Source organism: Stegodyphus dumicola, chromosome 3 (assembly GCF_044657685.1).
Source record: "Stegodyphus dumicola isolate Sdum_Otavi_A_Nest chromosome 3, ASM4465768v1".
NCBI lineage: Eukaryota > Metazoa > Arthropoda > Arachnida > Araneae > Eresidae > Stegodyphus > Stegodyphus dumicola.
Genome location: NC_140770.1, coordinates 74,590,608 through 74,618,093, shown reverse-complemented (window position 1 = coordinate 74,618,093; position 27,486 = coordinate 74,590,608). Strand labels below are relative to the sequence as shown.

The window sequence follows — 27,486 nt, the reverse complement described above, 5'->3', positions numbered from 1 at the left end:
AAATTTGGAAAGTTCTTAAGATACAGTTCATGTCCTATATACAAGTTATGGCTTTATTACTGAATTTCCGAAAAATTCATGATAGCCTATCCGAGAATGACACAAAGTTTCTAAGTTTTTCAAAGGCTATGAGATAAGATTTAATTTGAAAAAGAATTTAATGTATTCACAGTCTGTTGTTCTGAGAGACGACTTTTTATGTACAAAAACTTGGAAGTTATTATCTATTTATATTTCCGTGTTCCTAAACATTGGGAGGGGGAGCTCTATAAATTTTGAAATGGGGGCTCCGAGATGGCTGCTAAATTTTCAAATTTCTGAAAAGGTAGGGACTTGATTTTTACGTCCCAATGGGAGGAGAGGGACAACTTAGTCAGTTCCACGTTTTGCTTCTGACACCTGAAAAAAAATCTACATTCCGCTATGTCGCAAGGGAAATTATCACGTTTTTGTGTTAAAAAAGTGTACTGCCATCATATTTCAATCTGACGTAAAAATTTCCTTTAAATGAAAGTTAAATGGTTAAATGAAAGTTAATGGTTAAATGAAAGTGACAGTACTTAACGGAATGAACCTAAGAACAGTTTTAATTCAAGTGTATATTACTCAGAAAAGTTGACTTTATAACTGGAAGCTTTCTATAATGTTACGTAAGTAAATAACGAAACCATTTAGAAAAAGAGATGATGTTAAAAAAATAACGAACTGCACAATTTTCAAGATTTATTAATTCTTTCTAAACTATAAAATGTTATCCAAAATAATTTTTCAGATTAAGCCGTTTTAATAAAATCTAGTCGCTGGTAACTATTACATTGCAGAGTTGAAACCAGAACTGGTGCAGCCGAATTGGGTGGTAGACTTAAAGGGCAGCAATTTTTAGCCCAAAGGGCGTTAGCTGAGAAGGGCTATTAATTTTGTTTTGCCGTTTTGCATCGAAAACCTTAAATGTCCGTTCCAATTTTCAAATTTTTGCCACCAAATATTTTCGCCCTGTGTTATATTTAAACAAAATAAATAATGAATAGGTGGACCCTGTGTTATATTTAAACAAAATAATAAAAATAAATAATATATTTAAACGATTTAAATAATGAAGGGTCTTCATGAATGCATGAATGTTTCCCGCATTCTGAAAAATACAACGGTACCTACAGCCATCAAATTTTGAATAACCTAGTCCTCCAACCGAACATGGGCACTTGGAAGCCCGAATTTTGAATTTCGAATTTGTTTTATTATTTATTTCAAATTTTGTAAAACTTTAACGAATTTTCAATTAACAAGTTCATTGATTTCAAAGCGAGCAATGGCAACACTGTACGGAAAAAAAAAAAAATTGTCTCCAGCTCGAGAGACTGCGTATTGGAAATTCTAAAGGTATGCCCATTTTAAAATTATTTTGCGATATTACTGTTGAATTTTTATGGTTTAAGTGCGAAAAACGTAATATTTAGCCCCTTTGGTCGTAATGTAAAATTTTATTTATTTATTTAAAATTTTGGAAGGGACGGGGCGGTAGAATTTAGCAGCCCCCAAAAGTGAACTGAGCAGCAAAAAAGGCCTAGCTCTGGAACTACTGGGTAGTTCTTGTAAAAGAATTCACCTCCCCCAACCACAAGCTATGGGACAAAACGAGACCCGTAGTTTACTCGCAGACAATACGAATTAGATATATGGTAAGGATGCAGCGATGAAAAATGAAGTAGCGGTGAAGGTTAAAATGATCATCAAATTTAACCCTTAAGGATGCATGTGTGCAAAGCGACTTTTTAACATTCCTTCCGTGATTTTTTAATCTTCTTTCTTTCTTCGTAGTCCAGCCTTTCCTTAGTTATCAAAATCGTTGCTAGGTTGCGTCGAAGAGCAATGAATGGGAATGACTTCAATCACGTGTTTTTGATTCTGCGAGCAGAATTTTTAGAACCTATATTTTTATTAACGTTTTCATTTTTTTTACATTGTTAATTTTTATTAGAGATTTGTTAAAAATACGTTACTTTTTGTCCTTGCGTATCTTTATAATTTATCTTTCATCAAGAACAGCCGTTAACATTCAGTTTTGCCAATATGCAGCTAAAAATGTTAATAACAGCATAACAATGCAGCCGTTCTGATAAAACAATTACAAGAAAAATACACAAAACTTTTAGGAAAACTATAAGTAATATAATAGCGTATTTATTTTTTACCTTTTAGAAGTTCATTGTTCTCTAAATTTAACGTTCTTCACATATCAATATGAATTTTGCCTCTTTTGCACATTAATTTTCCAATCACTTGCTACCACACGCTTCATCATTATCACGCCTTGCGAACTGTCGCGTGCTAGTATAGCTTCCGGTATTCCATTGTGATCAATCAGCCTCATTTCCTGTCTCTATCATACGAACGCAACTAACGAACGAAATTTTATAATGCATCCTCCATTTGTGCCACGAGTCATGCAAATGATGTTTCATTAAGGAGGAGCTTGATGTGAACTAGGGTTTGATCTTGTAGTTCGTAGTTCGGAAGTTTATAATAAGTGCTGTCGTTGTCCTTGTTTATCGATACGTTTTCTTGAAGCATTCGTTTCCGTAAGATTGTTAAGCTATATCTATAACTTTATGATTTTCGGTCGGTACACTTTTTCTTTCAACAGCTGTTTCTGCTTCCGCATATGATTTGTACTTACAGTCATTAATTGCTGAGGAGGCATCCGTTTATATGAATGATTAACTTATTTTACGTAGTATTTTTTTTTCATTTGTTTATATTTGTGCGTATAAAAAATTAACTGAACTAACGTAAATATATGCACACAAAGAATTAATAAAACTTTATTAAAAAATCTCCAAAACGAACAAAGCGTTTTATTAGTTCTCTTTTTCCAGTATAAAGAATTAGAAATGAAGTCAGCATTTTAATCGTAACCTGGAGCATTTCTAAGAAATGTTGTCAAATAATTTTTTACTTTATGGTTTAACCCGTTAATTTTTAAAGTTTAAAATCATATTTTTCCTTAATAATAGGTTCTTTATTAATAACAATAAATTTTTAGTCATATTTTCTTAAAAAATAGTTGTTTTTTTTGTAGGCATGGCTAGAATATTAATTTATATAGGGAAAAAAAAGAAAAGAAAAAGACAGAAAACAATAATTATTAGCAGTCCTTTTTTTACAGACCCACATTCTGGAAGCGTGATGTTACGAATCAACAGCTTTTGTGTTCTTGTACAAAATATTCTGTGCGAGTCCGATGTTGAATTTACCCCATCGGTTTCTAACGGTTTGCACACAGCGCGTATTTTAAGGAGAGGGGGGTTGGAAGCGTTTTCTTTAGAAGATTTAAGAATCCGCAAACGTATGAAATAAATTGCCAGTTACGTTTATCCACGATTAATAAATAAATAATAAAAAAAGATACTCCTAGAACTATCTAAAATGATATGAAAACTCCAGTAAATATTTTGTGCTGCAGTATATGAACAAAAACGAATGATAACGGCAAATAATAAGTAGGTTCAGCATAAATATTGTAGTTCATACAGTTCAAAGGGGAGGGGGAACAATGTTTATAGACATAGTTATAAGTTCTAATACTTTTAATTGGCCCAGTTTTGCTGTGCTTCAAAAGAAGCACTTATAATCTGCATTGCTTTGAAACTGCTACCAATCCATCTTCCCCCTCCCCGTTCCAAAATGTGTAGTTGGAGATGGTTTAAATAGCCTGCTTATTGAAAATGACTAACGCGTGTGCGGATAGCTGCCTAAAATAGTTATAAAGAAGGAGGAATGCATATAATGATTTTAATGAATCTAACTAATATAATTTCGCAGATCCAGCTAGTAATTAATCCATAACAGAAAAGAAGATCTGTGTTTAATGCTTTTAAATCGCTGTTTGTTAAATAATTACAAAAAAACTGATATGACCACGACTTTCTTTCACGTAATATTAAATTATATTAATTTTTGCTGCCTTTCATTTAAACTTATTTCCTCGAATTTCATTAGAGATATATTTATCATTCAAGTAATTCAGTTTTCACTTCGCGGCAAATCAAAAATACATAAAACCTCAAAATACCTCTGTCAAAATTTTAAAAATATAGAAAAGTATAAAACATCAAATACAGTTAGAAGAATTAAAAAACATTTTTTTTTTTTTTTTTTACAATTAAAATTAGAGTTTCTAAGTAAAAACCAGCAGTTTGACCAGCGGGCGAGAAGGCAGATTTTTCGGTGCGCAAAACTGAAAGTCTATTTTTGGTCCAACTCGGCAAAAAGACACTTAAGGTTCAGAAGCTGACTTAATTCACTATTCTGCTAAGTTTCAAATGTAAACAAATATGGCAGCTAAGCTAAAAAAAAAAAAAAATTAGGCTTGGCCGCATTTAAACAACTTAAATTGTTAGTAATTCTACAACTACTGCACGAAACTATTATTATTATAAACTATATTAAGTAAAGTCATAATTTTTTTTTAAAAATATTATTAAAATTGTATATACTTTTATTCCATCAAATGAAGAAACGTAACGGCGTTTAAAATTAAAATTACTTTTGATTTGAGTTTTATTGGTATTCAACTGTAAATATTTGATGTTATGAGCTGACAACAGTAGTTAACAATTTTACTTAATAAGAAAAACGAAATGCTATTTACATGTTTATTTTTCATCTAAAACTTTTTATATATTCTAAGTATAAACTATTTTAAATATAATCTTTTCTCGTGCTACTGTAATCTGAAATTTTCAGACTACATTTACATCTCTGAATCTGAATTTTTTTGTAATTTGAGATTTTCAGATTATATTTTTTAAGGACGCCAACTTGAATTGTTAAACTAAGCAAAATTCTACCTATCTGAGACACTTTTACCGAAAAGCTCGAGGCATTTCGAGAGAGTTTGAAAGAGATCTCTTTCTTATCTTTAAAGAAGAAAGATATGTTACGGATTTGTCTTGAAATGCAAGCAGCTTTTCTGTGAAAGTAAATGATTCTAAGCTTGAATATATTGTAATTATAATTCCTTCGTAATTTGTACTAATATTTCCTTAGTAAGCACGTAATGTAGGATTTATGAAAAGGAATTCCTAACTTCAATAATTTTTATTAGATAATTATTATTTTTTTAATAATATATCACTTGCTCATCGAACAATACAAATTATATTTTGATTAAATGCATTAATTTCGTTAAATATTCAGTTAAATTATAATCCGAATATTCATTGAGTATAATGATTATTGCAGTATTTAGATAGCTGCTACACATATTTGTGTCCTACACGAACTCAAAATAGTTCTTTTTTCTTTGTCGCCTGTATTTGTAATGTGCTTTTGTAAAAAAGAGCTTCATTTCCGGGATTACTCTATACTAGTCTGCCTTTGGAAAAGAAGTGAAACAGGAAATGACTTCCATTCTAAAACGTCATTTCCGCAGCTTCCATTTTTTTGGATACTGTCAACGATATTCTCATGCGAGGCTGAGATTTGGAATTTTAGTTTTTTCGCAGTAGAGCATAAGAGGAAATAAACTGCAGTATAAGAGTAATTTCCTGTCATTATTTATTTATTTTCAATCTGATTTGTTTTGCTGCAGCTGTTTTGTGTAGGGAATTCGGATTTAGATAATGAGAATATTAAATGTGGCCTATTGGTGTTGGCGGCACTTTTGTGCAGCTCGGTAAATGGATTCGGTTTGTGCTGTTTAGGATATGTAGAATGTGAATATGAGCCAGTGTTCCATGGAAAATCCATCTCGTAGATATCTATCATTTTGAAGCAGCCTTTGTGTGCTGTGCCATAATAGGCTAAAAAACAATTTTTTAACAACAGAATGAAAGCAATCTCCCCCCCACCCAAAAAATTACTTTTTTAAATTAATGACATTCATTTCAATTCCGTTCTTCCTAACGCTTTCAAAATTCTAATATCTAAAAACATTTATGTTTATTGCTCTTAACCTCGACAGATGGCGCTGTGTTAATTTCCTGTTTTGCACCTTTTCCTGAGAGATATTAGAACCTTGTCCTGAGAGTATTCCTATAAATCTGCTTTTGCTTCTTTCGCATTTATCTGCCCCCGTCCTGAAGAAGAGAGCCCTATGTCAGATCGCCTTAGAAATCGACAGGGTTTCACTCAATATCTGCACCAATCTAAGATTGCTTTTTCAGTAATTTTAATTTAATTTAAATTTTAGTCTAATTTTGGCACTGACTTGTTTCTTTCGAGTTAAAAAAAGTTATTTTCCAACTTTAAAAAAATTCTCTTTAATTTTCTTTGAGACTTTGAAAGTAGTTATATTTATTCGATTCAAGTGTTTGCATTATGAGAGGTTTATTTCCTAAATACATGCTTTGTTGAAAAGTTTGTTTCTCTATATATCGATAAATAAAATCCAAGAAAGTAAATAAATATCTGCAAGTATTTTGTATTTTCTGGAAAGCATATTCCTTCCCTTTTATAAAATGCTTATTTTGAATTCTTAAATAATATAATACCTTTTAATATTTTTTGTAAATATATACAGCATGTAAATTTATACAGGTAGAGATAGAAGTAAGCGATACACCAGAATTTCACCATTCGTCGTACAGGTATAGTCCCGCCGACCTAACTGTGAAGTTATTTTCCAACTTTAAAAAGTTTTTTCCAACTCAGTTTTGAGAGGTGGTGGTCCGAGGGTTCCCTACGCCTCTTCCCCTACCACCCGAGGACTTTCTGTTTGCCGCGTATTTTGGATGCTCCCTTGCTGCATAGATACTATATACTTAAAACACCTATGTCTTTTCTGGGATTCGAGCCCATGCTCATCGGTACTGCAGTTAGCGTCACTATAACCACCACACTGACTGGTCGGCCATTTAAATACGAGTATATGCCAGTGACGACCAGTTTGTGAAATGACGTCTCCATATTCGAACATTGAGATCTTTTCTGCTGTTTGCGGCCTTGTTTATCATTACCGGCTGAATTCCCGAATTTCTGTATGTTTTCCTGCTTCTAAACAATAGCTTCATGCAAAGATTATCTGAAATTAATACCAACAGAGGCTTAAAATAACATGTGCACATTATTTTATACCGTATTCCTAAATATTTGTTAAACATAACCTATTGTGCGGTCTGTGGTTAAGATACACATTTAACTTGCCTGGAGGGTACAGAAATCACCATCACTGACAAACAGGAAAGTAACTATACAAAAAATTAGGTCATCGTCTAAACTCTCTCCAATTGTGTGCCAGATTTTCGCACGCAAAATTAATTTTAGATAAAAACTGAAACAAAATTTACTGCCTTTTTGGCACTACAAATGCGTGTAGCTTAGTCTTTCCATGTTTCACTGTTATAGTGCGTCACATTATCGAGCATTTTCCATCCACATCGCTTGAAGTTCTGCAGTGCTATGAGGCATAAAATCGTCCGTTTATTTTCATCAATTTGGCAAACTGCCATTTTTCAGAGTTATCATTCGGCATGATATTGACATATGACATTCTACAACAGCTCTAATTTATCTTTCCAATTAAAACATAATATTGCTTAACCAACCGACATATTTCCAAATGTACATACTTCTAAATAACTAATAACATTCAGAAGTCAAACAACAAAAATAGCGTTATATTTTCAAATTTTCACAGGACTAGTGTCGATGGATTTTACCGAATCACCACCGTCAGCTGCAAAAACGCAAATGAATGAGATAGGATATAATGATCAATAAGATAAGAAAGCCTGGACAGATAATAAGCTAGTGGCGCCATCTGTTAATGAAACCAGAACTAAAACATAATTTGTCTAAAGGCCGAAGGCAAAGATGGATTGAAATTAAGATCGTTAACTAGAACAGAAAAATTTTTTTTGAATGTGAAATGCATCTAGAAAATCCAGTTCTCCAATGGAAGATGTTTTTTGAGTAATTTTGGCTGCAGAAAAATTGAAAGTGTGATTTTTGGACCAACAATGTTGGGCAACAGAAGACTTCTGTGTTTCATTTTTTCTAACATATGCCTCATGTTCTTTGACGCGAAATTTTAAGGCTCTCTTAGTTTGGCCAATGTATATTAAACCACACTGGCAAGGAATCCTATAAATTTTTGTTCTAGTTAACGGTCCTAATTCCAATCCATCTTTGCCTTCCGCCTTTAAAGAAGTTATGTTTTAGTTCTGGTTTCGTCAACAGATGGCGCCACTAGCTTATTTTCTGTCCAGGCTTTCTTATCTTATTGATCATTATATCCTATCTCGTTCATTTGCGCTTTTGCAGCTGACGATGGTGGTTCGGTAAAACCATCGAAACTAGTCCTGCGAAAATTTGAAAATATAACTCTGATTTTTGTTGTTTTGACTTCTGAATTAGTATTTGTTCGGCGTGTTATTGTGTCTTAACTAATAACATATTTATATTGTACGTTATCATATTGTACGTATTAATGTAGATTTTCATTTTTTTAATAATATATGTAACTGATGAAAATTTTAAAGCATCATATTCATGGATTTGTAACATATCTAATTGATCATTTTATAAAGAATAGTTACAATATTTTAATTTTTAAAATTTTCTTGTAATACCTTATATTATATATCGTGCATATGGTATAGAATCATCATTTACAGGTAGCTTATAATGATGTGTTTTCTTCAATTTTAAAATTAAATGCACTGCTTATAGAAATATCCATTACTTAAAAGAACGTACAATCTTTTGGAACAAAGACGTCCAACCCGCGGATCACCCTGTAAAATTTTGTTGCCAGCGGCGGAATTCACGAAATTATTGAAATGTTGTGAGTTCTTTTGGGTAAACTTTACGTTTGCAATTTTTGTTTTCTTTTCGGAAACGAAATTTACGAAACATAAATCATGGGTGTTTAAAAGTTGGGAAAGCCTGCGATATCAATTACAGTGTGCGAATATAGTGTTGAGATCGACTTGAAAACACTAAGTGAAAAAAATATCACATTGATTATAGTAAATATAATATTATTCGATTGTTTTATTAATTATTTTTGTTATAATGATTTATGTATAGTCATAAGTGCTTAACTGTTTTATTACTAATTTCTGAATAATGAAAACTATAATAATAATTGGCTGCGTTTTCAATTTTCACTTCAAAAAACTTACATGCTATGTGCCGGAATAAAGCGTATTTCGAAAGCAGTGAACGAATTTTTATAAGTTGGCCAGGCCTGTTTCAGAAAGTATTCAAGAATTTTAGCATAATGCGGAATATAGATAACTATCCCGTAAACTCTCCTGATGAATAATAATAATAGTGGTATTTATTCTGAAGGAAAAGCTGCTGGTTTTCTCTTAGGTTAGTCTAAATGCTGTATATGGCTATTATTAGTTTAATTAACCAGTTGTTATGGTTTAGACTTTTAACTTCTCCTTTTCCGTTTCCTCTCTAGAAATGAAAATTAAGAGAGTGAGAGTATCCAAGCTGCGGATTTGAGATTGTGAGACAGGCTGTGTTTCTGTCTCTCCAAGCCACGTTACTAGGTTTCGCCAGCTCTGATATGATTGAAATCATTCCTCTTTGTGGTTTAAATACATCAATTTAAACTGTACACCAGTGAGAAGTTTTAAGTCAACTTAGAAGTAAAGTTAATTGTGTAGTCTTCAGCTACTAGGCTTAGTTTAAATTCTGAAATTTACTGTTACTTTAAGTTGCGTCGCCTGAAGTAGTGACTGGTTTTGTAAGCATGAGACATGCATTTATGTTCAAGTTTTGATTTTAATAACAAAAAAATTAAACTTTTGAAGACTCTGTAGGTGACATGATTTCTGATTCCAGGTTAAAGCTGATATTTTCAGAACATAAAAAACGAAAATGGAAGGAAGAAAGGAAAGAAATCTTTATATTAGTTTTATAATGGGAAATGCTATTTACTGTATATTCTTGTGTATAATGCGCACCGGTGTGTAACCCGCATTTATAATCTCAAACTTACAAAAAAAAAAAAATTGTAGGTATATTCGCCATACAACGCGCACCCTTTTCTTTAAGAAGGAACCTGAAACATACATTTGCGATGTTGTGATCTCTTGAAATCATTCATTTCAAAATTTTCCCCAGACTTAACAAAAAATCCCAGTTAACAAAAAATGTATACTGAATTGACAAGCGATAAGGAGAACAATATTTGTGTGGGGAAAAAGGCTTGAAGAAATAAATAATGCTGCAAAGAGGGCGGTTGTTTTCAATGCAGATGTATTGTAAACAACCACCCTCTTTGCAGCATAATTTTGGGTAATAATTCATTTCCGACTCGAATTAATTCGCGAGATTAGAAGTCAGATGTTTTCTTAGAATAAGTAAAAGTATAATGATTAATATGGTTTGCGTCAAGGAAATTACACGGCATAAAAAATTGTTTGATACTGTAGTTTTTTAAGTTCATAAAATATCATTTGTTTTAAATAAAGAGCATTTAGTTACATGTAGAAATCTAATTTTTGTATGTTCTTTCTTTGGCTTATTTTCAAATGGATAATTTTTATATCCTGTGTATAACGCGCAGCCATAAATTTCGATCTTAATTTTTATATTAAAAGTGAGCGTTATACGCCGTAATACGCGGTATATAATTTTTGAAAATTATCAGATTATATACTACTATAGAATTTTACGTTCTAATTTTCGTTTGAAAAGTGCGTGATTTTAAAATATTGATAAATACCATTTTAAAAGAGCTTTCACTGTTTTGCATACATTAATATTCATTAATCTTTTCGCACCTTCTTGCTTTTCTTATAGCTATCTGAATAACAAGAATAACATATTAACGCTTCAGTATATAAATAAATAACGAATCAACCACACCCTGTAGATAAACATAGACGGTCATAGCGAACGAATAACTGTAATGATGCATAACATCCTGTTCATGTCATCCTGCTAAAAGCAAAGTAGTCTCGACCGTTTGTCCGTTTTTCACTAGTGTTTCTTACTACCGATAGATGTCAGCATGAATGACGGCGGAGGGATAAATTTTTGGCTTGCTTCAGAATTGGTTGTCTTCCTGGTTCATTGAGGATGGAACTTTCTGCTCTATTTTCATCTCCGTTCCGCGAAATTATTTTACGTCGTAAACATCACTGTTTTTTTTTTTAATCATCTTGTTGAAATACTCTTTTGATTTGAAAAATGGCAAATTATTTGGTAAATTTATTCTTTTGAAACTGGCTTAGGATGTTGAAAGAGGGATATTTTATTTGTGGACCTAAAAAATATAACTTGAATTATTTCAAGTTCATTCATACATGAGCTTTGCAGTTTTATTTTGGAGGAAGGTTGACGCGAGAGTTTAAGGAGGTTGACATAACGATCAAGCTCCCATATAAAATGCTAAATAAAAGTATATAATATTTTTTAATTTAATCGCTAGTTTAAATTTCTTAACATCAGGTTAAAATTCTTAACATTAGGGTAACATTTAGTTAAATTTCTTAACATCAATATCTGCGGAGTGATTCCAGTAAGTCTCTGTTTTATTGTAATCTCTAAACTTGATCTCCCCACTCATCTAAATTCTTGCCTTTCTTTCTCTGCATGTCTGAATGACTGTTCCATTTATGTGCAGGTATTGTCAAAAATAAAATTTATAAAATCGTAAATCTAATAATTATGTTTGTTAAACAATTAGCATTTATTTCCATTAATTACTTATTTTTGGAATTTTAATTGGACGCCTTTTTCTGAATTGCAGAAGATATGCAGCGTGACTAAATTTATCGGCATTGTTCCGCTCATATTTATGTTTATATGTGAAATATGTATCTTTTTTTATTTTCTGATAAAAGAGAATTTTTTAAATAACTCTAAGAATGACATAAGTCTTTATGCATTGTTTATTGTTTTCGGTTTGACGCAGTTGCAAATGATGGTGCAAAATATTGCAAAATAGCTTTTGAGTGATTTTTTAGCTTATTGATTACTAATATCTGATGGCTTACTATTGGGCGATACACCTTTAAAATGGGCAATGATTGGTCGGATGCTTTGGCCAAGGAGGCCACACATGCTGTTGGTGATTATGAGATCAGTCGTGTTCGAGGCTAAAAGCCATTTCTGTCATATTGAAAAATATAGTGGAATCTTGGAACACATGTTGGATGCAGTCTAACAGAAATAAAGGTCTCTTACGTTTTTTAAAAGTGAAAAAGAAAGTGAAAATCATGATTAAATCAGCTTGTTACGGGCTATGATCGCTTTCCAAAATATTTATCAAAATTTAGTGTTCAGGACAATCCATTCTCTAAAACTTGTATTGTAATAGGTGATAATATGCATTTTTTGGAAATCATGTGAACTAAGTGCTGGTCTCAGAAATGATTTTTTAATTGCCGGTGAACGTGATTATAACTGTGTAAGGTTTATCCTAAGTTTTTAACAGTTATCTATAGTTAAAGCTATTTTCCTGCCCTTCCTAATTCAAGCTTACAATTTTCTACCAGAATTTGTTTTTAGAATCGCGTTTTATGCAAATGAGTAAGAGTGTTATTTAAGTCGGAGTTCCACTGACTTCCAGAGAGAGCCTCAGAGTTTCTGACTAGCGCGCATTCGCCTTCTGGCTATGTCCCTCTCTAAGCTGTTACTACACTCGGCCGTATTACAGACCCTTAATAGCTTCCCTAGCTTATTCGATATTTAGGGGCAACTACTTAGAAATTTGATAGCTTAACAACTACATCTTTTTAGTTAAGTATTAGTTAAGTTTATTTCTGATTACATTGAGTTCAAGCTCAAGTAGAGGCTTTGCTGTACGCTCTGAGAAAAGAGCCAACTGTAAAATTCTTATTTTGAATAATAAAGGGTAATTAACCCTTCTTAAATTTACGTCTCTGTTCTTGAACAACAGCGATTATTCGCTTAACTGTTCACGAGGTTCCTACACGTTTAGCTGTTAGATAAAATGGTAGAACCCCACAACTGTAAGCAAAATATAAAAATTGCGTAGGATATTATGAAAATTATAAATAATAATTATAAGGATAGGCTCAGATTTCAAAATTAGGGGACTCTTTTCGTGTGAGTGAGTGTGATTTGTCCGTATTTGCGATTACATGTTTTGCTTTGATTTACTTCAATTTATTTATTTTTTTAGATGTGTTTGTTTCCTTATCTTTTTTTTTTTTTTTTTTTTTTTTTTTGTGTGTGTGTGTGTGTGTGTGTGTGTTAGTGTGTGTTTTCTCGGGCATAGCCAGTTTTTGGCTATAAATTAAATTCATATTCGCTAGGCGGGCCGAGCTGCGCCCAGATTCTAACTACATTCTAAGTAACAAACACCCAAATTCTGACTAACTAACTAACACCTTTAAAATAATGTAAAGGTGTATATTATAATGCACCTTTACAGCAAAATTTGCAGCAAGTATAATTGTATGCCGTGAGTGTCATTATTAAAATTATATAAAGCCCTAAAATTGGCTGATTTAAAAATCTCTGACTATATTTCTTGTGTACCGCAGAAACAAAGATGAAAATGGTAGGAATAATACAGGAAGTCAACAGTTTTCTTCAAGGAACTTTTAAAAAAAGAATTAATAAATATAAATAAAATAAATAAATTAGATCCTCTCTTCGGGGAATATTATGAAAATTGATTATTTGGAAGAGTTACTACCTAGGAATTCAATACTATGCAAACTTACTAAATTGATGTAAAGTTTGCTTGAACATATTAAGACTGAAATTTTACAATGGATAAAAGTATTTTGGACATAAGATTTCAAATGTGGAGTTTTTGATTAAAAAAAGACATATTATGTTCTAAAGAATTCCTGCATTTCCCTATGCGTACTCTGATGCTGGAAGTGGTTAACACGTCCAACTAGCACAGAAAGATCTGTGGTTTATATCTTTCCGAGGGCAGAACTGATATTACTTTAGTGGCACCTGGTCTGAAGTGTGATGAATGATATCTCATCAAGACGTGAATCTGAACGATTGGAGCAACTTAGAGAGAATTTAAAGAATTATCACATTCAGTTGTAGTTATTGTCGTACTGAATGTGTTTAGGGCGTTCATTTAGCACCTTGAAGATATGTTACTTTAATTCCCAGTGACGTCATAGTTAATGTTTAATGTCTTCCACCTTCAAAGAATATGACCTCACAGGGACTTAAATGACAGATCTTCAAGGTGCTAAATCATCCTACCAACCACATTCTATCCTCTTATGTCTCCTGGTTAGAAAGGACTTAATCATCTCTAGAATGTTACTGTAATATCTAATGAAAGGCACAGTAAAGAAACACATAGGTAATAGATGAAGTATGAAACATAAAGGTCGCAACGTTCTTGTTGAAATCTATTTTATTGCTAAGAAAATAAGAGGCATGCTTAAAATGCTTCGAAATGCACCTATCAGAAAATGTAAAATCAAACTCTTTTTCATCTTGCTGTCATATATGTATTTTATCTTATTGACTTAACATTTTTATTATCAACAATAACATTTTTACTGTCGACGCAGATCTCTCTGAGATCTGTTAAAATTGCTGCAAGGAAATAAAGCTGAGATGCTTCAAATTATACTGTATAAACAAAAGACGCTATATCTCATTCATATTGAAAAAATGTGGGATCCTATGCGTCAGGAGTTAGAAAAATTAAAATTTTTCCCCCAAAAAAATTCCCGGGAAGTAAGTAAAGCGAAATTGATTTCATACAAACCAGGTGTTTTGTGATAGTTTGTGCTTATAGTTCATTATAGTAATACTGTTATTAAAATTAAAGGAATAAACCTATTTTTATTAAAGTAAAAATGAGAAAACGTCCCAATTCTTTCACTGATCACATGATATATGTAAAAGAGCTATATTTTTCGTTACATAATCTTCAAAATGAAGTTTCGCTGATTCTGTAAACCACCCGGCTAGAAAATTGCTCATTTTCAAGTCTCCTTCATCGAAAAAAACTAATGACCGAACTAAAAGGTGGTGGATGATGGTTCTTCACCACCAAGATTTGGCGATTGGGTCCCTTAATCCCGAGCAGCTTTTAAAAGGGGAAGTATGTAAGGTATTTTCTCCTTCCTTCTAGCATGCCTTCGTGATGTAACGGTAGCACACTCGGCGTGTATTCGAGAGGTTCACGTTCGAGTCCCGGCGAGGGCATCGCTCATTTCTCACATCTCCTGCTTCAAAATATCCTTCCGACTCTACAGAGTGAGAAATTCAATTTAGAATACAGCTGAAAATATTTTTTTTAATTTAGCTGTCACACTTGCTCATTACGCTTTCACTGGGATACCAAACTCATCGGTCATTTAACAGTTTCTTCGCCGAGAGTTTTACTCAAGGTACAGCACATGAAGCGACAAGTACTGCACTTACAAGAGTGGGCAAAGCGAGTAGCAATCCCCCACCTTTTCCGTCTGGGCTTATGGCAGTCTGCTTCGCTTCACACTACATCGAAAAAGACCTTAAAGTAGTCTAGAATGATACCTTCTTTAAACTGGATGGGCCAAAATGTAAAAAATGAAAGAACACTTTATTCTGGAATGTACAGAATTTCGTAATAATAGGTTAAAGTATGTGGATGTAAAATATTTTTAATGAAACAGCTATTGAAACTTCAAATTGAAAGTGACTAAAATTGTTCTTTTTATATTGTTTAAATATTGTATTTTCACTTCAAAGTTATCTCGCTTAATAAATCTATTATCAATTGTATAAATTATTGTTTATTATCGTATGCGCTTTCCTGGAGCGAAAGGGATGATTGCGCATGATAAATAAAGTTAAGAATTTCGTAATAATAGGTTAAAGTATGTGGATGTAAAATATTTTTAATGAAACAGCTATTGAAACTTCAAATTGAAAGTGACTAAAATTGTTCTTTTTATATTGTTTAAATATTGTATTTTCACTTCAAAGTTATCTCGCTTAATAAATCTATTATCAATTGTATAAATTATTGTTTATTATCGTATGCGCTTTCCTGGAGCGAAAGGGATGATTGCGCATGATAAATAAAGTAAGAAGAATTTTAAATGACGACATATAAACTATGCGCTAACGGTACGTAATTTCAAACCTCTTGAATGTAAAGACGAATTTTAAAATTTAATTATTATTTGTCAAGTATGAAGGAACAAATAGGAATAAAATTTCGAATCAGAGGTTAAATTACATTTACTTTAATTCTTTAAGAATTAAAGTATTAACTTAAGTAACTAATTACTAATTAGACTCTGATTTCTATGTCGATGAATTTGAAAATATTTTAACCTGACGTTTTAATAAACCTTTAAAAAGAAATATTTTTCTGAAGTAAACTAATGTATATTAAATGTGAATATTTTCCGATACTGCTCTTTTATCGAATATAAATTAAATGATGAGATCAAATATCAGTCCATGATATTATTAATGAACAGCATGTTTTCCACATTTGCTTTAGAACGGACATTAGATTTCATTACTTTTCTAAAAGATGTCTCGTTCTTTTACAGGACACGGTGACGTTATGTACGCTGGGCATTGGCACAGCTTTTGGAGAGTCCATATTGGACAACAGCCCACATAGTGCGACGGTTGTCACTAATGAACACTGTGAACTCCTTCGAATAGAGCAGAGAGACTTTAAAGCGATATGGGAAGTAAGTATTTTAGTCAATTTCATTTGATATCTATATATATAAACATAATATATAGTTTAATACCTAAAGTAAGTTACGGTGTCAGACATTTGTTTTATAGAACAAAAGATAACTAACATTTGAGTTTATTATTACAAATATCGCTATGTAAAATCCTATAAGAAAAGATACTTTAAAAGTGGCATAAGAAAGGATAATTGTTAATAGCAAGTCCAGTAGTCCGAGGAGACTCATAAAGTAAAAATGTTAAATTAAGATGACTGAAATTAAAATTCGTATTAAGTTGAGTTCACTTTTTTTTTCCTCCTTTTAACTGAAAGTAAGTCATTAAAAAAAAACTGAAAATTATTACATAACACTAATGATAATTGTTTAATGATATTTATGTACTTACTTTTAGCGTATTCTTCAAAACTTATCTTCTTGTGCACCAGAAATTTCTTTTCTTTTAGATCATAATCCTGCTTCTTTTTACCATATTTTATAAACTATTATACTTCTTTTTAATATATTATATTATTTTATCAGTATAAATTATTAATTATACTTCTGTATAATTTTCTAATAAGTAGCAGACTTTTTTGTATTAAATATCGTAAATAAATCTGTTTTCTCAATGTTATCGGATAAAATGTAGTAAAAGTGTAATAAAAAAAAAAGATCTGATGTAGACACTGCATGTCCTCCTTGTACGGCATTTTATATAATACACATTTTTTGCTGCATTTTGTTTAAAAATATTTCCTCGAATTTCATTAGAGATATATTTCTCATTCCATTAATTCAGTTCTCAATATGCGGCAAGGCAAAATGACATAAAAACTCAAAACATCTTCATTAAAAATTGCAAAATACAGAAAAACATAAAACACCAAATACAGTTAAAAAAGGTAAAAAAAAAACTTTGCAATTAAAATTAGAGTTTCTGCCCACCCAAAAAAAGTAGTTGGACCATCGGGCAATAAAACATACTTTTTATGTGCACAAAACTGAACATTTACCTCTGATCCCACTCTGCAAAAAGACACTGAAGTTATTGCAGAAACTGACTATTCTACTAAGAGTTTCAAATGTAAGGAAATGGCGGCTTCGTTAGGATTAAAAAACTTTTAAACTGTTGATAATTCTTCAACTATAGCATGCAGATTGACTAAAGGCATAAAAACCCTAACCGGAACAGGAGAACAATATAATTAAATCACTTGTAAAGAAAAAATACATAAGTTTACCAACACATAAGTATAAAACTCGTGAGTTCACCAAGACGGATAACAGATTTGGTGTATATATATATATACATTCTTTTGCAAAAAACATCGAAGCAGCAAGAAGGAATTTTGCGATCGTGACGAAATTTTCTATGCAAAAACATCTTGATCGAACATGCAAATGATCAAAGTTTCAAGGCAAATGGATAGGAATTGCGACCGTAGCGCGCATTTCTAGTAAGCAATTCGCAAAGTATAAAACCAGTAACAGAGGTGGAAAATTTATCTTTTTTGTTGCTGTCATTGTAAGTCCAGAAAGAAGCGAATAAAGATGTCATTACGACGATATTGAAGTCCTTACAGACAACTACACGACTTTGAACGTGGTCGCATTGTAGGGTTGCGTGAAGCTGGGTGATCATATCGAGCAATAGACAGCCACCAGCAGCGTACAGAGACGGCTGTGCAAAGATGTTGGCGACAATAGTTGCTACAAGGAAATTGCCGACTAAATGAAGGTTCTGGAATGCCAAGGAGAACAAATGCGAGACAAGATAGGATGATTGTTGACCAGGCCCGAACCGCCCCAACGGTATCATTGTCGACTATTTAACGCATTGCAGCCACGTCTATACCTGCCGTGGTGCCATCCACCATCTCAGAGCGCTTGTCTGAGGCAGGGTTACGCTCACAGAGGCCTTTAAGACGCTCGCCTTCGACCCACAATATCGGCGGAATAGTCTGGAGTGGTATCGCAGCCGATCATCATCGCTGCCATCAGACGGGCATCGTATAATGCTGTGCGATGAATCCCGCTAGACTCTTGAAGCAGATGACCACCGCGTTCGTGTGTGGAGAGGACGGAGCTAGCGATCCCAATCAGCCTTTGTTTTACAAAGGCATACAGCCAATAACCCTTGGTGTAATGGTGTAGGGCGCTATTTCTTATGAGAGAAGGACATCTTTAGTCATTGTCCGTACATATTTAACAGCTCAACGATATGCTGATACCATCCTACGGCCGGTTGCATTACCCTTCATGGCACGCCATCCTGGGGCTATTTTCCTACAAGATATTGCCAGGCCACCTACTGCTCGCATATCTCAGGACTGTCTCCGTGCGGTTGATACTCTTCATTTGCCATCAAGGTCAGCAGACCTTTCAGCAATTGAGCATGTCTGGAAAATGGTAGGCCACCAGATATCGCAGATCTGGTATATCGCAGATATCGCACCACAAAATATCGCAGATCTTCAGCGATGAATCCCGCTTCACTCTTGAAGCAGATGACCACCGTGTTCGTGTCTGGAGAGGTCGGAGCCAGCGGTTCCAATCAGCCTTTGTTTTACAAAGGCATACAGCCGTAACCCCTAGTGTGGGGCGATATTTCTTATGACAGCAGTCCATCTTTAGTCATCCTCCGTACATATGTAACAGCTCAGCGATATGTTGATCCCATCCTGCGACCGCTTGCATTACCCTTCATGGCACGTCATTCTGGGGCAATTTTCCAACAAGATAATGCCAGGCCACCTACTGTTCGCATAGCTCTGGACTGTCTCTCTGCCGTCTCTCTGCTCCTTGGCCAGCAAGTTCACCAGACCTTTCACCAATCGAGCAGATCTGGAGCGACAACTGATGAATGCCTGGCAGAATGTGTCGCAGGATGTCATTAGGAACCTCTACCACTCCTTGCCACGACGAATTCAAGCATGCATTGCCGCCAGGGGCGGTTCGACCAACTACTAATTTGAACACTCAGTGGCTGATTGTGAGCCGTGAACAGGTACTATGACATGGATATTTTAGTTATTTTATTATCTGTGTAAGAGCTATACTCATATTCAGTTTCAAAAACAACCACTTCCTTCATAGTGCTTCGATTTTTTTTTTTTCAAAAGAATGCATGTATGTGTAATTTTGGTGCGGCCGATTGCAACGAAAAAGATAGATTCACAACTGCATGTTATAACAGTCCCATATACAAAATTTCAACGTTCTGAAGCCGCTTGGTTTTGAATTATGCAAGATAAATACCTGTCCTCCGAAAGTTAAGGGACAGCGTGTTTTTTGTGTCTAGAGAATGAAGCGACATAGAAACAAAAAATTTACGGAACGTGTTCACTGAAACAGTTCTTTAATGAATGCGACATAGAAGGTTTCTAAAGTTCAACACAAACATTAATTACAACAAAATTTGCACTCTTTACACAGAAATCCAATCTTGGAGAAACAGTATATCAGTTTTTTGAAGAAAAATCGGGTGGTAATATTATAAAAATGGGTTCTAATAAGCAATGTGTCTGGTCCTAGCTGCACTACATTGGCAGCAGAGACGTTCCATGCTGTCAATTAAGTTGTTGGTCAGTGAAATGGGAAGCAATAATCGGACACGGAGTAATCCTTGTTCAAGCTCATCTAACGACATTGGAGGAGAACTTAAAGCAGAAACCTGTCTTCCAAGGTCGTCCCAAAGATCCCTTATCTGATTCAGGTCAGGAGATTGAGCTGGCTGTTCCACCCGCTCCATACCGTGACCCTCAATATATTCTTCAGCAACCCGATCTCGGTGCGGTCGCGCATTGTCGTCCAATGGAAGAAATCCAGGACGAATGGTAGCGACATATGGGCGGACATATTAATCAAGGAGCTCGTCTGGATATCTCACACCGGTCAAAGTTCCTCCATGGAACACATGCAGGTCAGTGTGACCACCGAGAGAGATCCCAGCCCAAACCATTATTCCGCAACCTCTATAACTGTGTCTTTCCATAATGTGGAATTGGTTGTATCCGGTGCGTTGTTCTTTCTAGATCAGCTGACGACCTGAATCACTCTCCATTGTGAACCTGGTCTCGTCTGTGAAGAAAAAAAGCGCCGATTATTGACTGATCCAGGAAATATGTTCTCTTGCCCAACATAAATGGGCACCTCTGTGTCTTCGGGTCAAGGGGACACAAACAACTGGTTGTCTTGCATACAGACCTGTATCGTGCAGGTGCCCGTGCACTGTAGTAGCTGAGATTCTTGTTCCTGTTGCCACTAAATGATCTGCCATCACCTGAGAAACAGTAATGCAACTCCTCCTTCGGGCCGAAAGAGCTAAATAATTGTATCTCGTAGGTGTTGTAATTCTAGGTCTACCTGGAACATATCTTCTAGAAACATAATCCTCTGATTCAGACAGATTCCATAGTCGGTGGACCACACTAGACATTGAGACATTGAGACGTCTAGCAGCAGCTTGTGACATCCCCATTTCCAACCATCCAATCGCCCACCACCTCAACGAATCGGGCAAACGGCTTCTCTTGGACATTGATAGACTGTCCTGGATATTGCCCATGAAACTGTGATAACAACTGAAGATCAACACTCGTGAACAAAAATTACCATTTTTTTGCATTTTTTCTCCAACTCCTGTATAAGTATACATTTATATAAAATAAAAGTTGTAGCTGTTGTTTTCTCATATATTTTCTTAAACTTCGTTACTGTCATGCATATGAACTGTTGATTTAAACGTTACTGACATTTTTGTAGTGGTAGGCTTTGAAAAACTTGCTGTTCCTTAACTTTTGGAGGCAGTGAACATACGTACGTACGTACAGACTTCACGAAAAATCTCTTATGAATCCATTTTGCAATCTATTTGGGGAGAGAGAGTTCTTTTTCCTGTCTGTACGTAGAGATGTCGTGAAAAAGCATATTTCAAATGGATTCGAGAGCGGTCAAAAAGGATATTTTCGTTGAAAAATGATACCGAAATTTTTCGCGATTACGATACTTCCTTTACTTCGTACAAGGAAGTAATAAAATAGCATTTAATTAAGTTAAAACTAATTGAAAAATATTCATTCACCATGTAGAACAAGCTTAATAGTACTTAATAGAACAAATGTATATTTCTCTGTATCCCCCTTTCTATCTATTTATCTATTTATGTATGTTAATAAGTCGCTTCTGTGTATACTCTGTTTGTATTCCCAAAATGAGCATTATAATAAAAGTATTCTTAATTATGTTATAGCTCCACATTGTAATTTCACTGCTTTTACTTTTCATAAATCTTATTAATTCGTATCTGTGTCCAGCTTCATATGGACAGGCTTATGAGACTTTATTTTCAGTATCTAATTGATGCAAAGAATTGTCAGTATTTTAATATATGAACCAACTGTTGATCTGAATTATTTTATTAAAAACCGGTATTTTTGTACTCTGCGAAAAAAAAGGGGGCCTGTTCTATATCTCTTCTATCGGGCCGATTGATGAAATTCTCATGTCTTGAAGTTTTAAGATGTGTATTAGATTTATATATAGCATTGCTCTAATACAGGTATTTCGACACAAAATCGGATTTTTTTCTGAAATGACATTCAATTTTATCATATTTCGATACAACGACGCAAATTATGCCGAACTGCCAAGTTTTGTAAAAATCGCACTAGTTTTTTTTTTTTTTTTTTTTTTTTTTTTTTTTTTTTTTTTAATTAGCTCTCAAAATTTTATCTCCTCAATGTGAATTGAATTTGATATATATTTATTAATATCCCATTTTTTTATTTAACTTACTTGATTCCTTCTTCCAGAATTCGACATTTAGGTTCATTCCAAATAAAATTCACGTATTTTTTTACGATTTATTTTTAAAATTTTTATTTTAAAATTATTTTTATAAATTTTTCGTAAAACCTTTTGAATTATAACCTATAAAATTTTTACCATCATCTTAAAAGAGATGTATTTTTAAGCATACCATCAAAAAATTACAGTTTTTTATTCACAATTTCCGAAGATATACGTGAATTTATATATTGGCGCGTTTTGAAATTTGGCATATTTGTTGAAAGCGGTAATTACGTCAAATGTGGTTTAGACACTTTGCTAAACTTATTTGAAATAATGAACGATGACTTTTTTCCGCTCGCGGACAATGAAAAAAAGTAAAGGAAAATATATTGCTATAAATTAAGAAGTTCACCAAGTGAATTATTCTTGGCGCAAATAAAATACACCAAGATTAATTTTCAAGTTTCTCCATAAATTTCGCACCAAATTTTACAAAGTTTGAGCCATCTAGCCAAATCAAATTTTACAAAGGTTGATCCATCTAGCCATAATTTGAGTCGTAGAATCGAAATATGAAAAAAAAAAAAATTGGCACGTCATTTCAGAAAAAGTCCGATTTTGTGTCAAAATACCTATATTAGAACAGTGCTATATATACATCTAATATATAACCTAATCAGCCTAGTAGAACAGGAGATATAGAACTGTCCCCCCGCAGTGTTCAGTGCATCTCTTCTGCATTTTTTTCTGTAAAGCATAAGAACTTATTGATAATAAAATAAAAGAACTGTAACTGTATGCTCATTTTACATATTATTTCAGTATAAATTTTGCATATCTTATTAAATCAGTGACACTTTTACTACTGAGAAAAGGAGAAAAATAAAATTTCTAGTACCAGTATATCTTAACTACACAGTTACAGAGTTTAATGCACGAAAGACATAAAGCTTTGCATATTTTTCTTAATATGTTTGGTGATATATTTGCTGTTACTTTCCATAAATAATCTGTAATCGAAGCAGGCAGTTAAAGTTGGTCCTTATATGTATCACATTCTTTACTAACTTCCGTCTTCATGTAATTTCCGGTAAGAATATTCTAGTCCAAAAATATGCACAACTATTTTTTATATGCGATATAATGTATTCCAACGACTAGAATAAGTATCTAAGAACAAATTCTATAAAAATCTTCATAAAAATAGCTCTTCTGTGTTTCCCTGTCGAATTTGCGTTTTTTTTTTTTTTTTTTTTTTTTTTTCCATTCATGAAAATACTTTAATATATATTTTGTTTAAGAAATGGTGAACATCTTTGAAATTCTCGATATTTTTTACATTTCCGCTTGTGCTGTTTGTTTGTTATATTCTACATCTTAAGACTGCTGTGCATAGACTTTAAAACACTGTTGTTACTGGGCGTAATCTATATTATATTTATTATTTTTATATGCTTTTCATATTTTATTTATATTATGCTTGGGTTCAAATTATGGATAACAAAATCTATACTATTTTATTGCTCCATTTTTTATCTAAAATTTTGTTATGATTAATTTACATTTAGAATTACAAAAATTAGTTTTGGATACTTGTCTCATTGTTTATTTAGCATAGCATCGTAATTTTTTGAAACCTTCTTGAGCTATCTTAATTTAGAAATTGAAAATTTGAGAGAAAAAATATTGTTTTGACAACAGAAACTTCCATGTGAATTCAAATTCAAACATAAAATAATTGAAGGTGTAATGTATTGATTCATTAAACAAAATTCATGACACGTTGAATTATATATTTAAATAGTGAATTCATTTATAGCACACTGATCATTATACATGATTTGTGAAAAGGTTCTAAATTCTAGAATTTTTAACTTTTCAAGCTTTCAATAAAATTAATGCTATATTTAAATTTTCGTGATATAATCCGATATTTATATATATTTCCATAAACTTACATCGTTTTACAAACCATTTGTCTTTAAGAATCAATTAATATAATTGTTAAAAAATCTTATTAAATGAAAAGAGGAATCATATATTTTAATAAAAATTATCTTTTCTTACTGGATTTGTTACGATTAGCTAAAAATTTTAAGCACAAAGATATCATTTATAAAATTTTTCTTTTATTTCGATCTTTTATATTCCTTCTTGGTATAGTATACAGAGGCTGATGGTTAATTTTCAGCTATCAGAAATCATATAATTTGTCCAATTACCATTGTCACAATTTTAAATTTAAAGAAAGCGGTATATAAATTAAACCGTCAAACCTTCAGCTATTTTATCCTTAAAATATTAAGAGTAGAGAATTGAGCACTTTTTAAACTTTTTTTAAATTTTTATTTTTTATTTTTTTGCTTATCATTGCGTACACACTAATTCAGCTTTCTAACAAGTCTCTTCACATTTTGATTTAAGGCAGTTAAATATAATTAATATTTTATTTGGAAATGATTTATTTTTATAATATAAATGAAATTTTAAAAATAAAATTCTAAATGGTTTGATCAGAAATTACTTGAATAAGGAAAATTACAATTGTATGATCAATTTTGTCTCTATTATGCATATGCCGTCAGAGATAACTATACCCCATAAAACATTAAATAAAAATTAGGATTTTCATAATTAATGCAAAGACTCAGTTTGCTGATACTTTTATCGATATTATGAAAGTTATGCGTTGTTTTGGAAATCGCATTTTCGTGTATCAAATTCCTAACCCTAAGCTGTGGTGAAGAATCTATGCAGAACTGGTACGGATATGTCCTTCGAAACTCCGACACAAAATCAAATTTTTGCGAACGCTGTTCAAATATCCAATTAGTTATTCATAGAACTGGATAATAATTTTAGGTAAAGTACACTCGGTATTTTATTATACATAACCAAGTTAAACATAATACATTTTCAGGGAAAAACTAAATGTCGTTTGATAAATTGGGATACTTAGGTCTCTTAGATTCCTGTTAATTAAAAATTAATTTTCGAAAATTCAAATAAAAAAATAATTATGCAGTTATCCTGCCCTGTTGGCATGGTTATAGGAAAGCCAGCTGCCACAGCCTTGTACCCAGATCTGATTCCCACATAAGGTATAAATAAGGGGTTCTCAACCAGTGTTACGCAAGAGAAAAGTAGGTGGTACACATTTGAAGCAAAGTATTTTTAACTATTAAACTCAAAAATTAAAACCCCAACATCCTGACTGAGTTTCTTTCTCTAACACTCGTAAATTTATGCCACCTGTGCTTTGTTTAAGAGTGGTGGTGGTGGTAGTAGTACTTTGTAGTGGTGGTATTTACGGTTTTCAGTTTTTGTTTAGATGGTACGCGGTAGTCAAAAGGTATAGATGATGTAAGTGTATAGTAACTTAGCAGCAGGAGGGCAAGTAAAATTGTATCGAGCCAAAAGCCTTTTCGAGAGGTAGAAAATCGTCAGATCTATTACCGGGATGCTTTACATAAAAACTGGAACGAAGCTAATCAAATGTTGAACTGCCATCTGTAAAGCGCCTGGCTAGCAACAGGTACTTACAGTATGCTCTGGAAGATGAAGAATTTACGAACTTGGTCGAGATCCTTTCAAATCTGGAGGATAAGAAACAATAGCAACAACAAAATGCAGTTAATGAATTTGCTGACACACTAACGAACACAAATTTACTGTCGATCGTTTTTTCAGGCATGATCAGCCATAGATGGGAAAAACCCATGTGTTTAATTAATTTTTCGTAAATATTTTATTGATATCTGACTTTTGATTGAAATGAAACTTTAAATAGTTTAATTTTCTATCACCAGAAATAAAAGTTTCTTTTGTTATGTCTCCAACAAATAGACCTAATTACAGACTCCCGTAATGAAAATCCAAAAGCCTCGAAGTTTCGAAACACGTATGGAAATTGATATTTAAATAGATCAATTTTATTTTGAAATCTTCATTTATGTTACCTAATTTCTTTACTGTCAGTGACATCACTTACTATTACGTCACGATGACATCACAAGATATTTGTCTTTCCGTGATGCTATTAGATAACTGTTGAGAATGGTAGTTGTGAAACCAAGACAGAGAACGCGATAATTTCGGCACGATCAGCAAAAACCTACGTCGATAACGAGGAACATGTGTTGTCGCTCTCGTGATAAACGCCTAAGCTTAAAGGCCCTTGGATCCAATTACGGAACTTAAAACAAATCCATTTCAGCCGGCGCCACCAAATGCAATGCGCAGCAGCTGACTGCCATTTTTGGTTTTTTGAGAGTATTTTGAAACAGCTTTCTGAATATAAACACAATAAAGGTTTCTTTGATTTACTGAGATTTAAAAATGGATCTATATGCTTTAGCTAATAATGGGTCTCATGAAAATAGTTTTTAAACTATGAACGAAAATTGCATGTTCAAATGAAAAGTCTTTCGAGCATTTAACGTTTCTGCCGAAGTCTTGATTGTCAACTTTTTTTTTAATATTCACTGCCCTTATCACCATCAAATCTTTTCCACAACTTTAGAAAGTCTAAGAAAGGCTAGGGTGTTTCAGACTCATGTTACTGTCCAGCTTCCAGTGTGGGAGTTATGTCCATCAGTGGGGCGCTGAAGAGTTTTAGGGATATGTTATTGGTCTAAGGGGCAGAAAAGGGGCACTGAAAAGCAATACGACAATTAAAACCCGCATGAAAAATTTACTTGGATAAACACTTTTAAAAAATAAATACTTAAAAGTGTGTCCCTATGAGGTTAAATGTTTGGGGAAAATACATTCAGATAGAATGTTCTTTCAATAATTTTACGTGCGGTGGTAACTATCTCTGCATGTTTTATCATGTTTCAGTAACATGAATGCTTAGAGAAGTCTTTCGTAATTATCATTCTTTTCCGTATTACGTGGCGAGTTTTAATTAATAATTTTAATTAATAATTAGTTCATTTGCAACAAATTTTAATGAAGTTGTAGATACATTAGGTATTTTTTGAAAGCAGAAGAGATGAAAAATGAGCAATGCTCTCGTCGGCATGCTCGAACCACGGACCGCTCGAATACACGCCGAACATACTGACCATTACACCACGAAGGCATG

At 33.0% G+C, this 27,486-nt stretch overlaps 1 protein-coding gene across 2 annotated transcripts in view; it reads left to right on the top strand.

The window, feature by feature from the left end:
- Positions 1-27,486, top strand: part of Epac (Exchange protein directly activated by cAMP) — a 445,559-nt gene that overhangs the window by 311,585 nt on the left and 106,488 nt on the right. For both annotated transcript variants that reach the window (XM_085813001.1, XM_085813002.1), the window contains one exon: positions 16,470-16,616. In XM_085813001.1, coding sequence (XP_085669127.1) covers positions 16,470-16,616 — 147 coding nt within the window. The remainder of the gene's footprint in view (positions 1-16,469; positions 16,617-27,486) is intronic.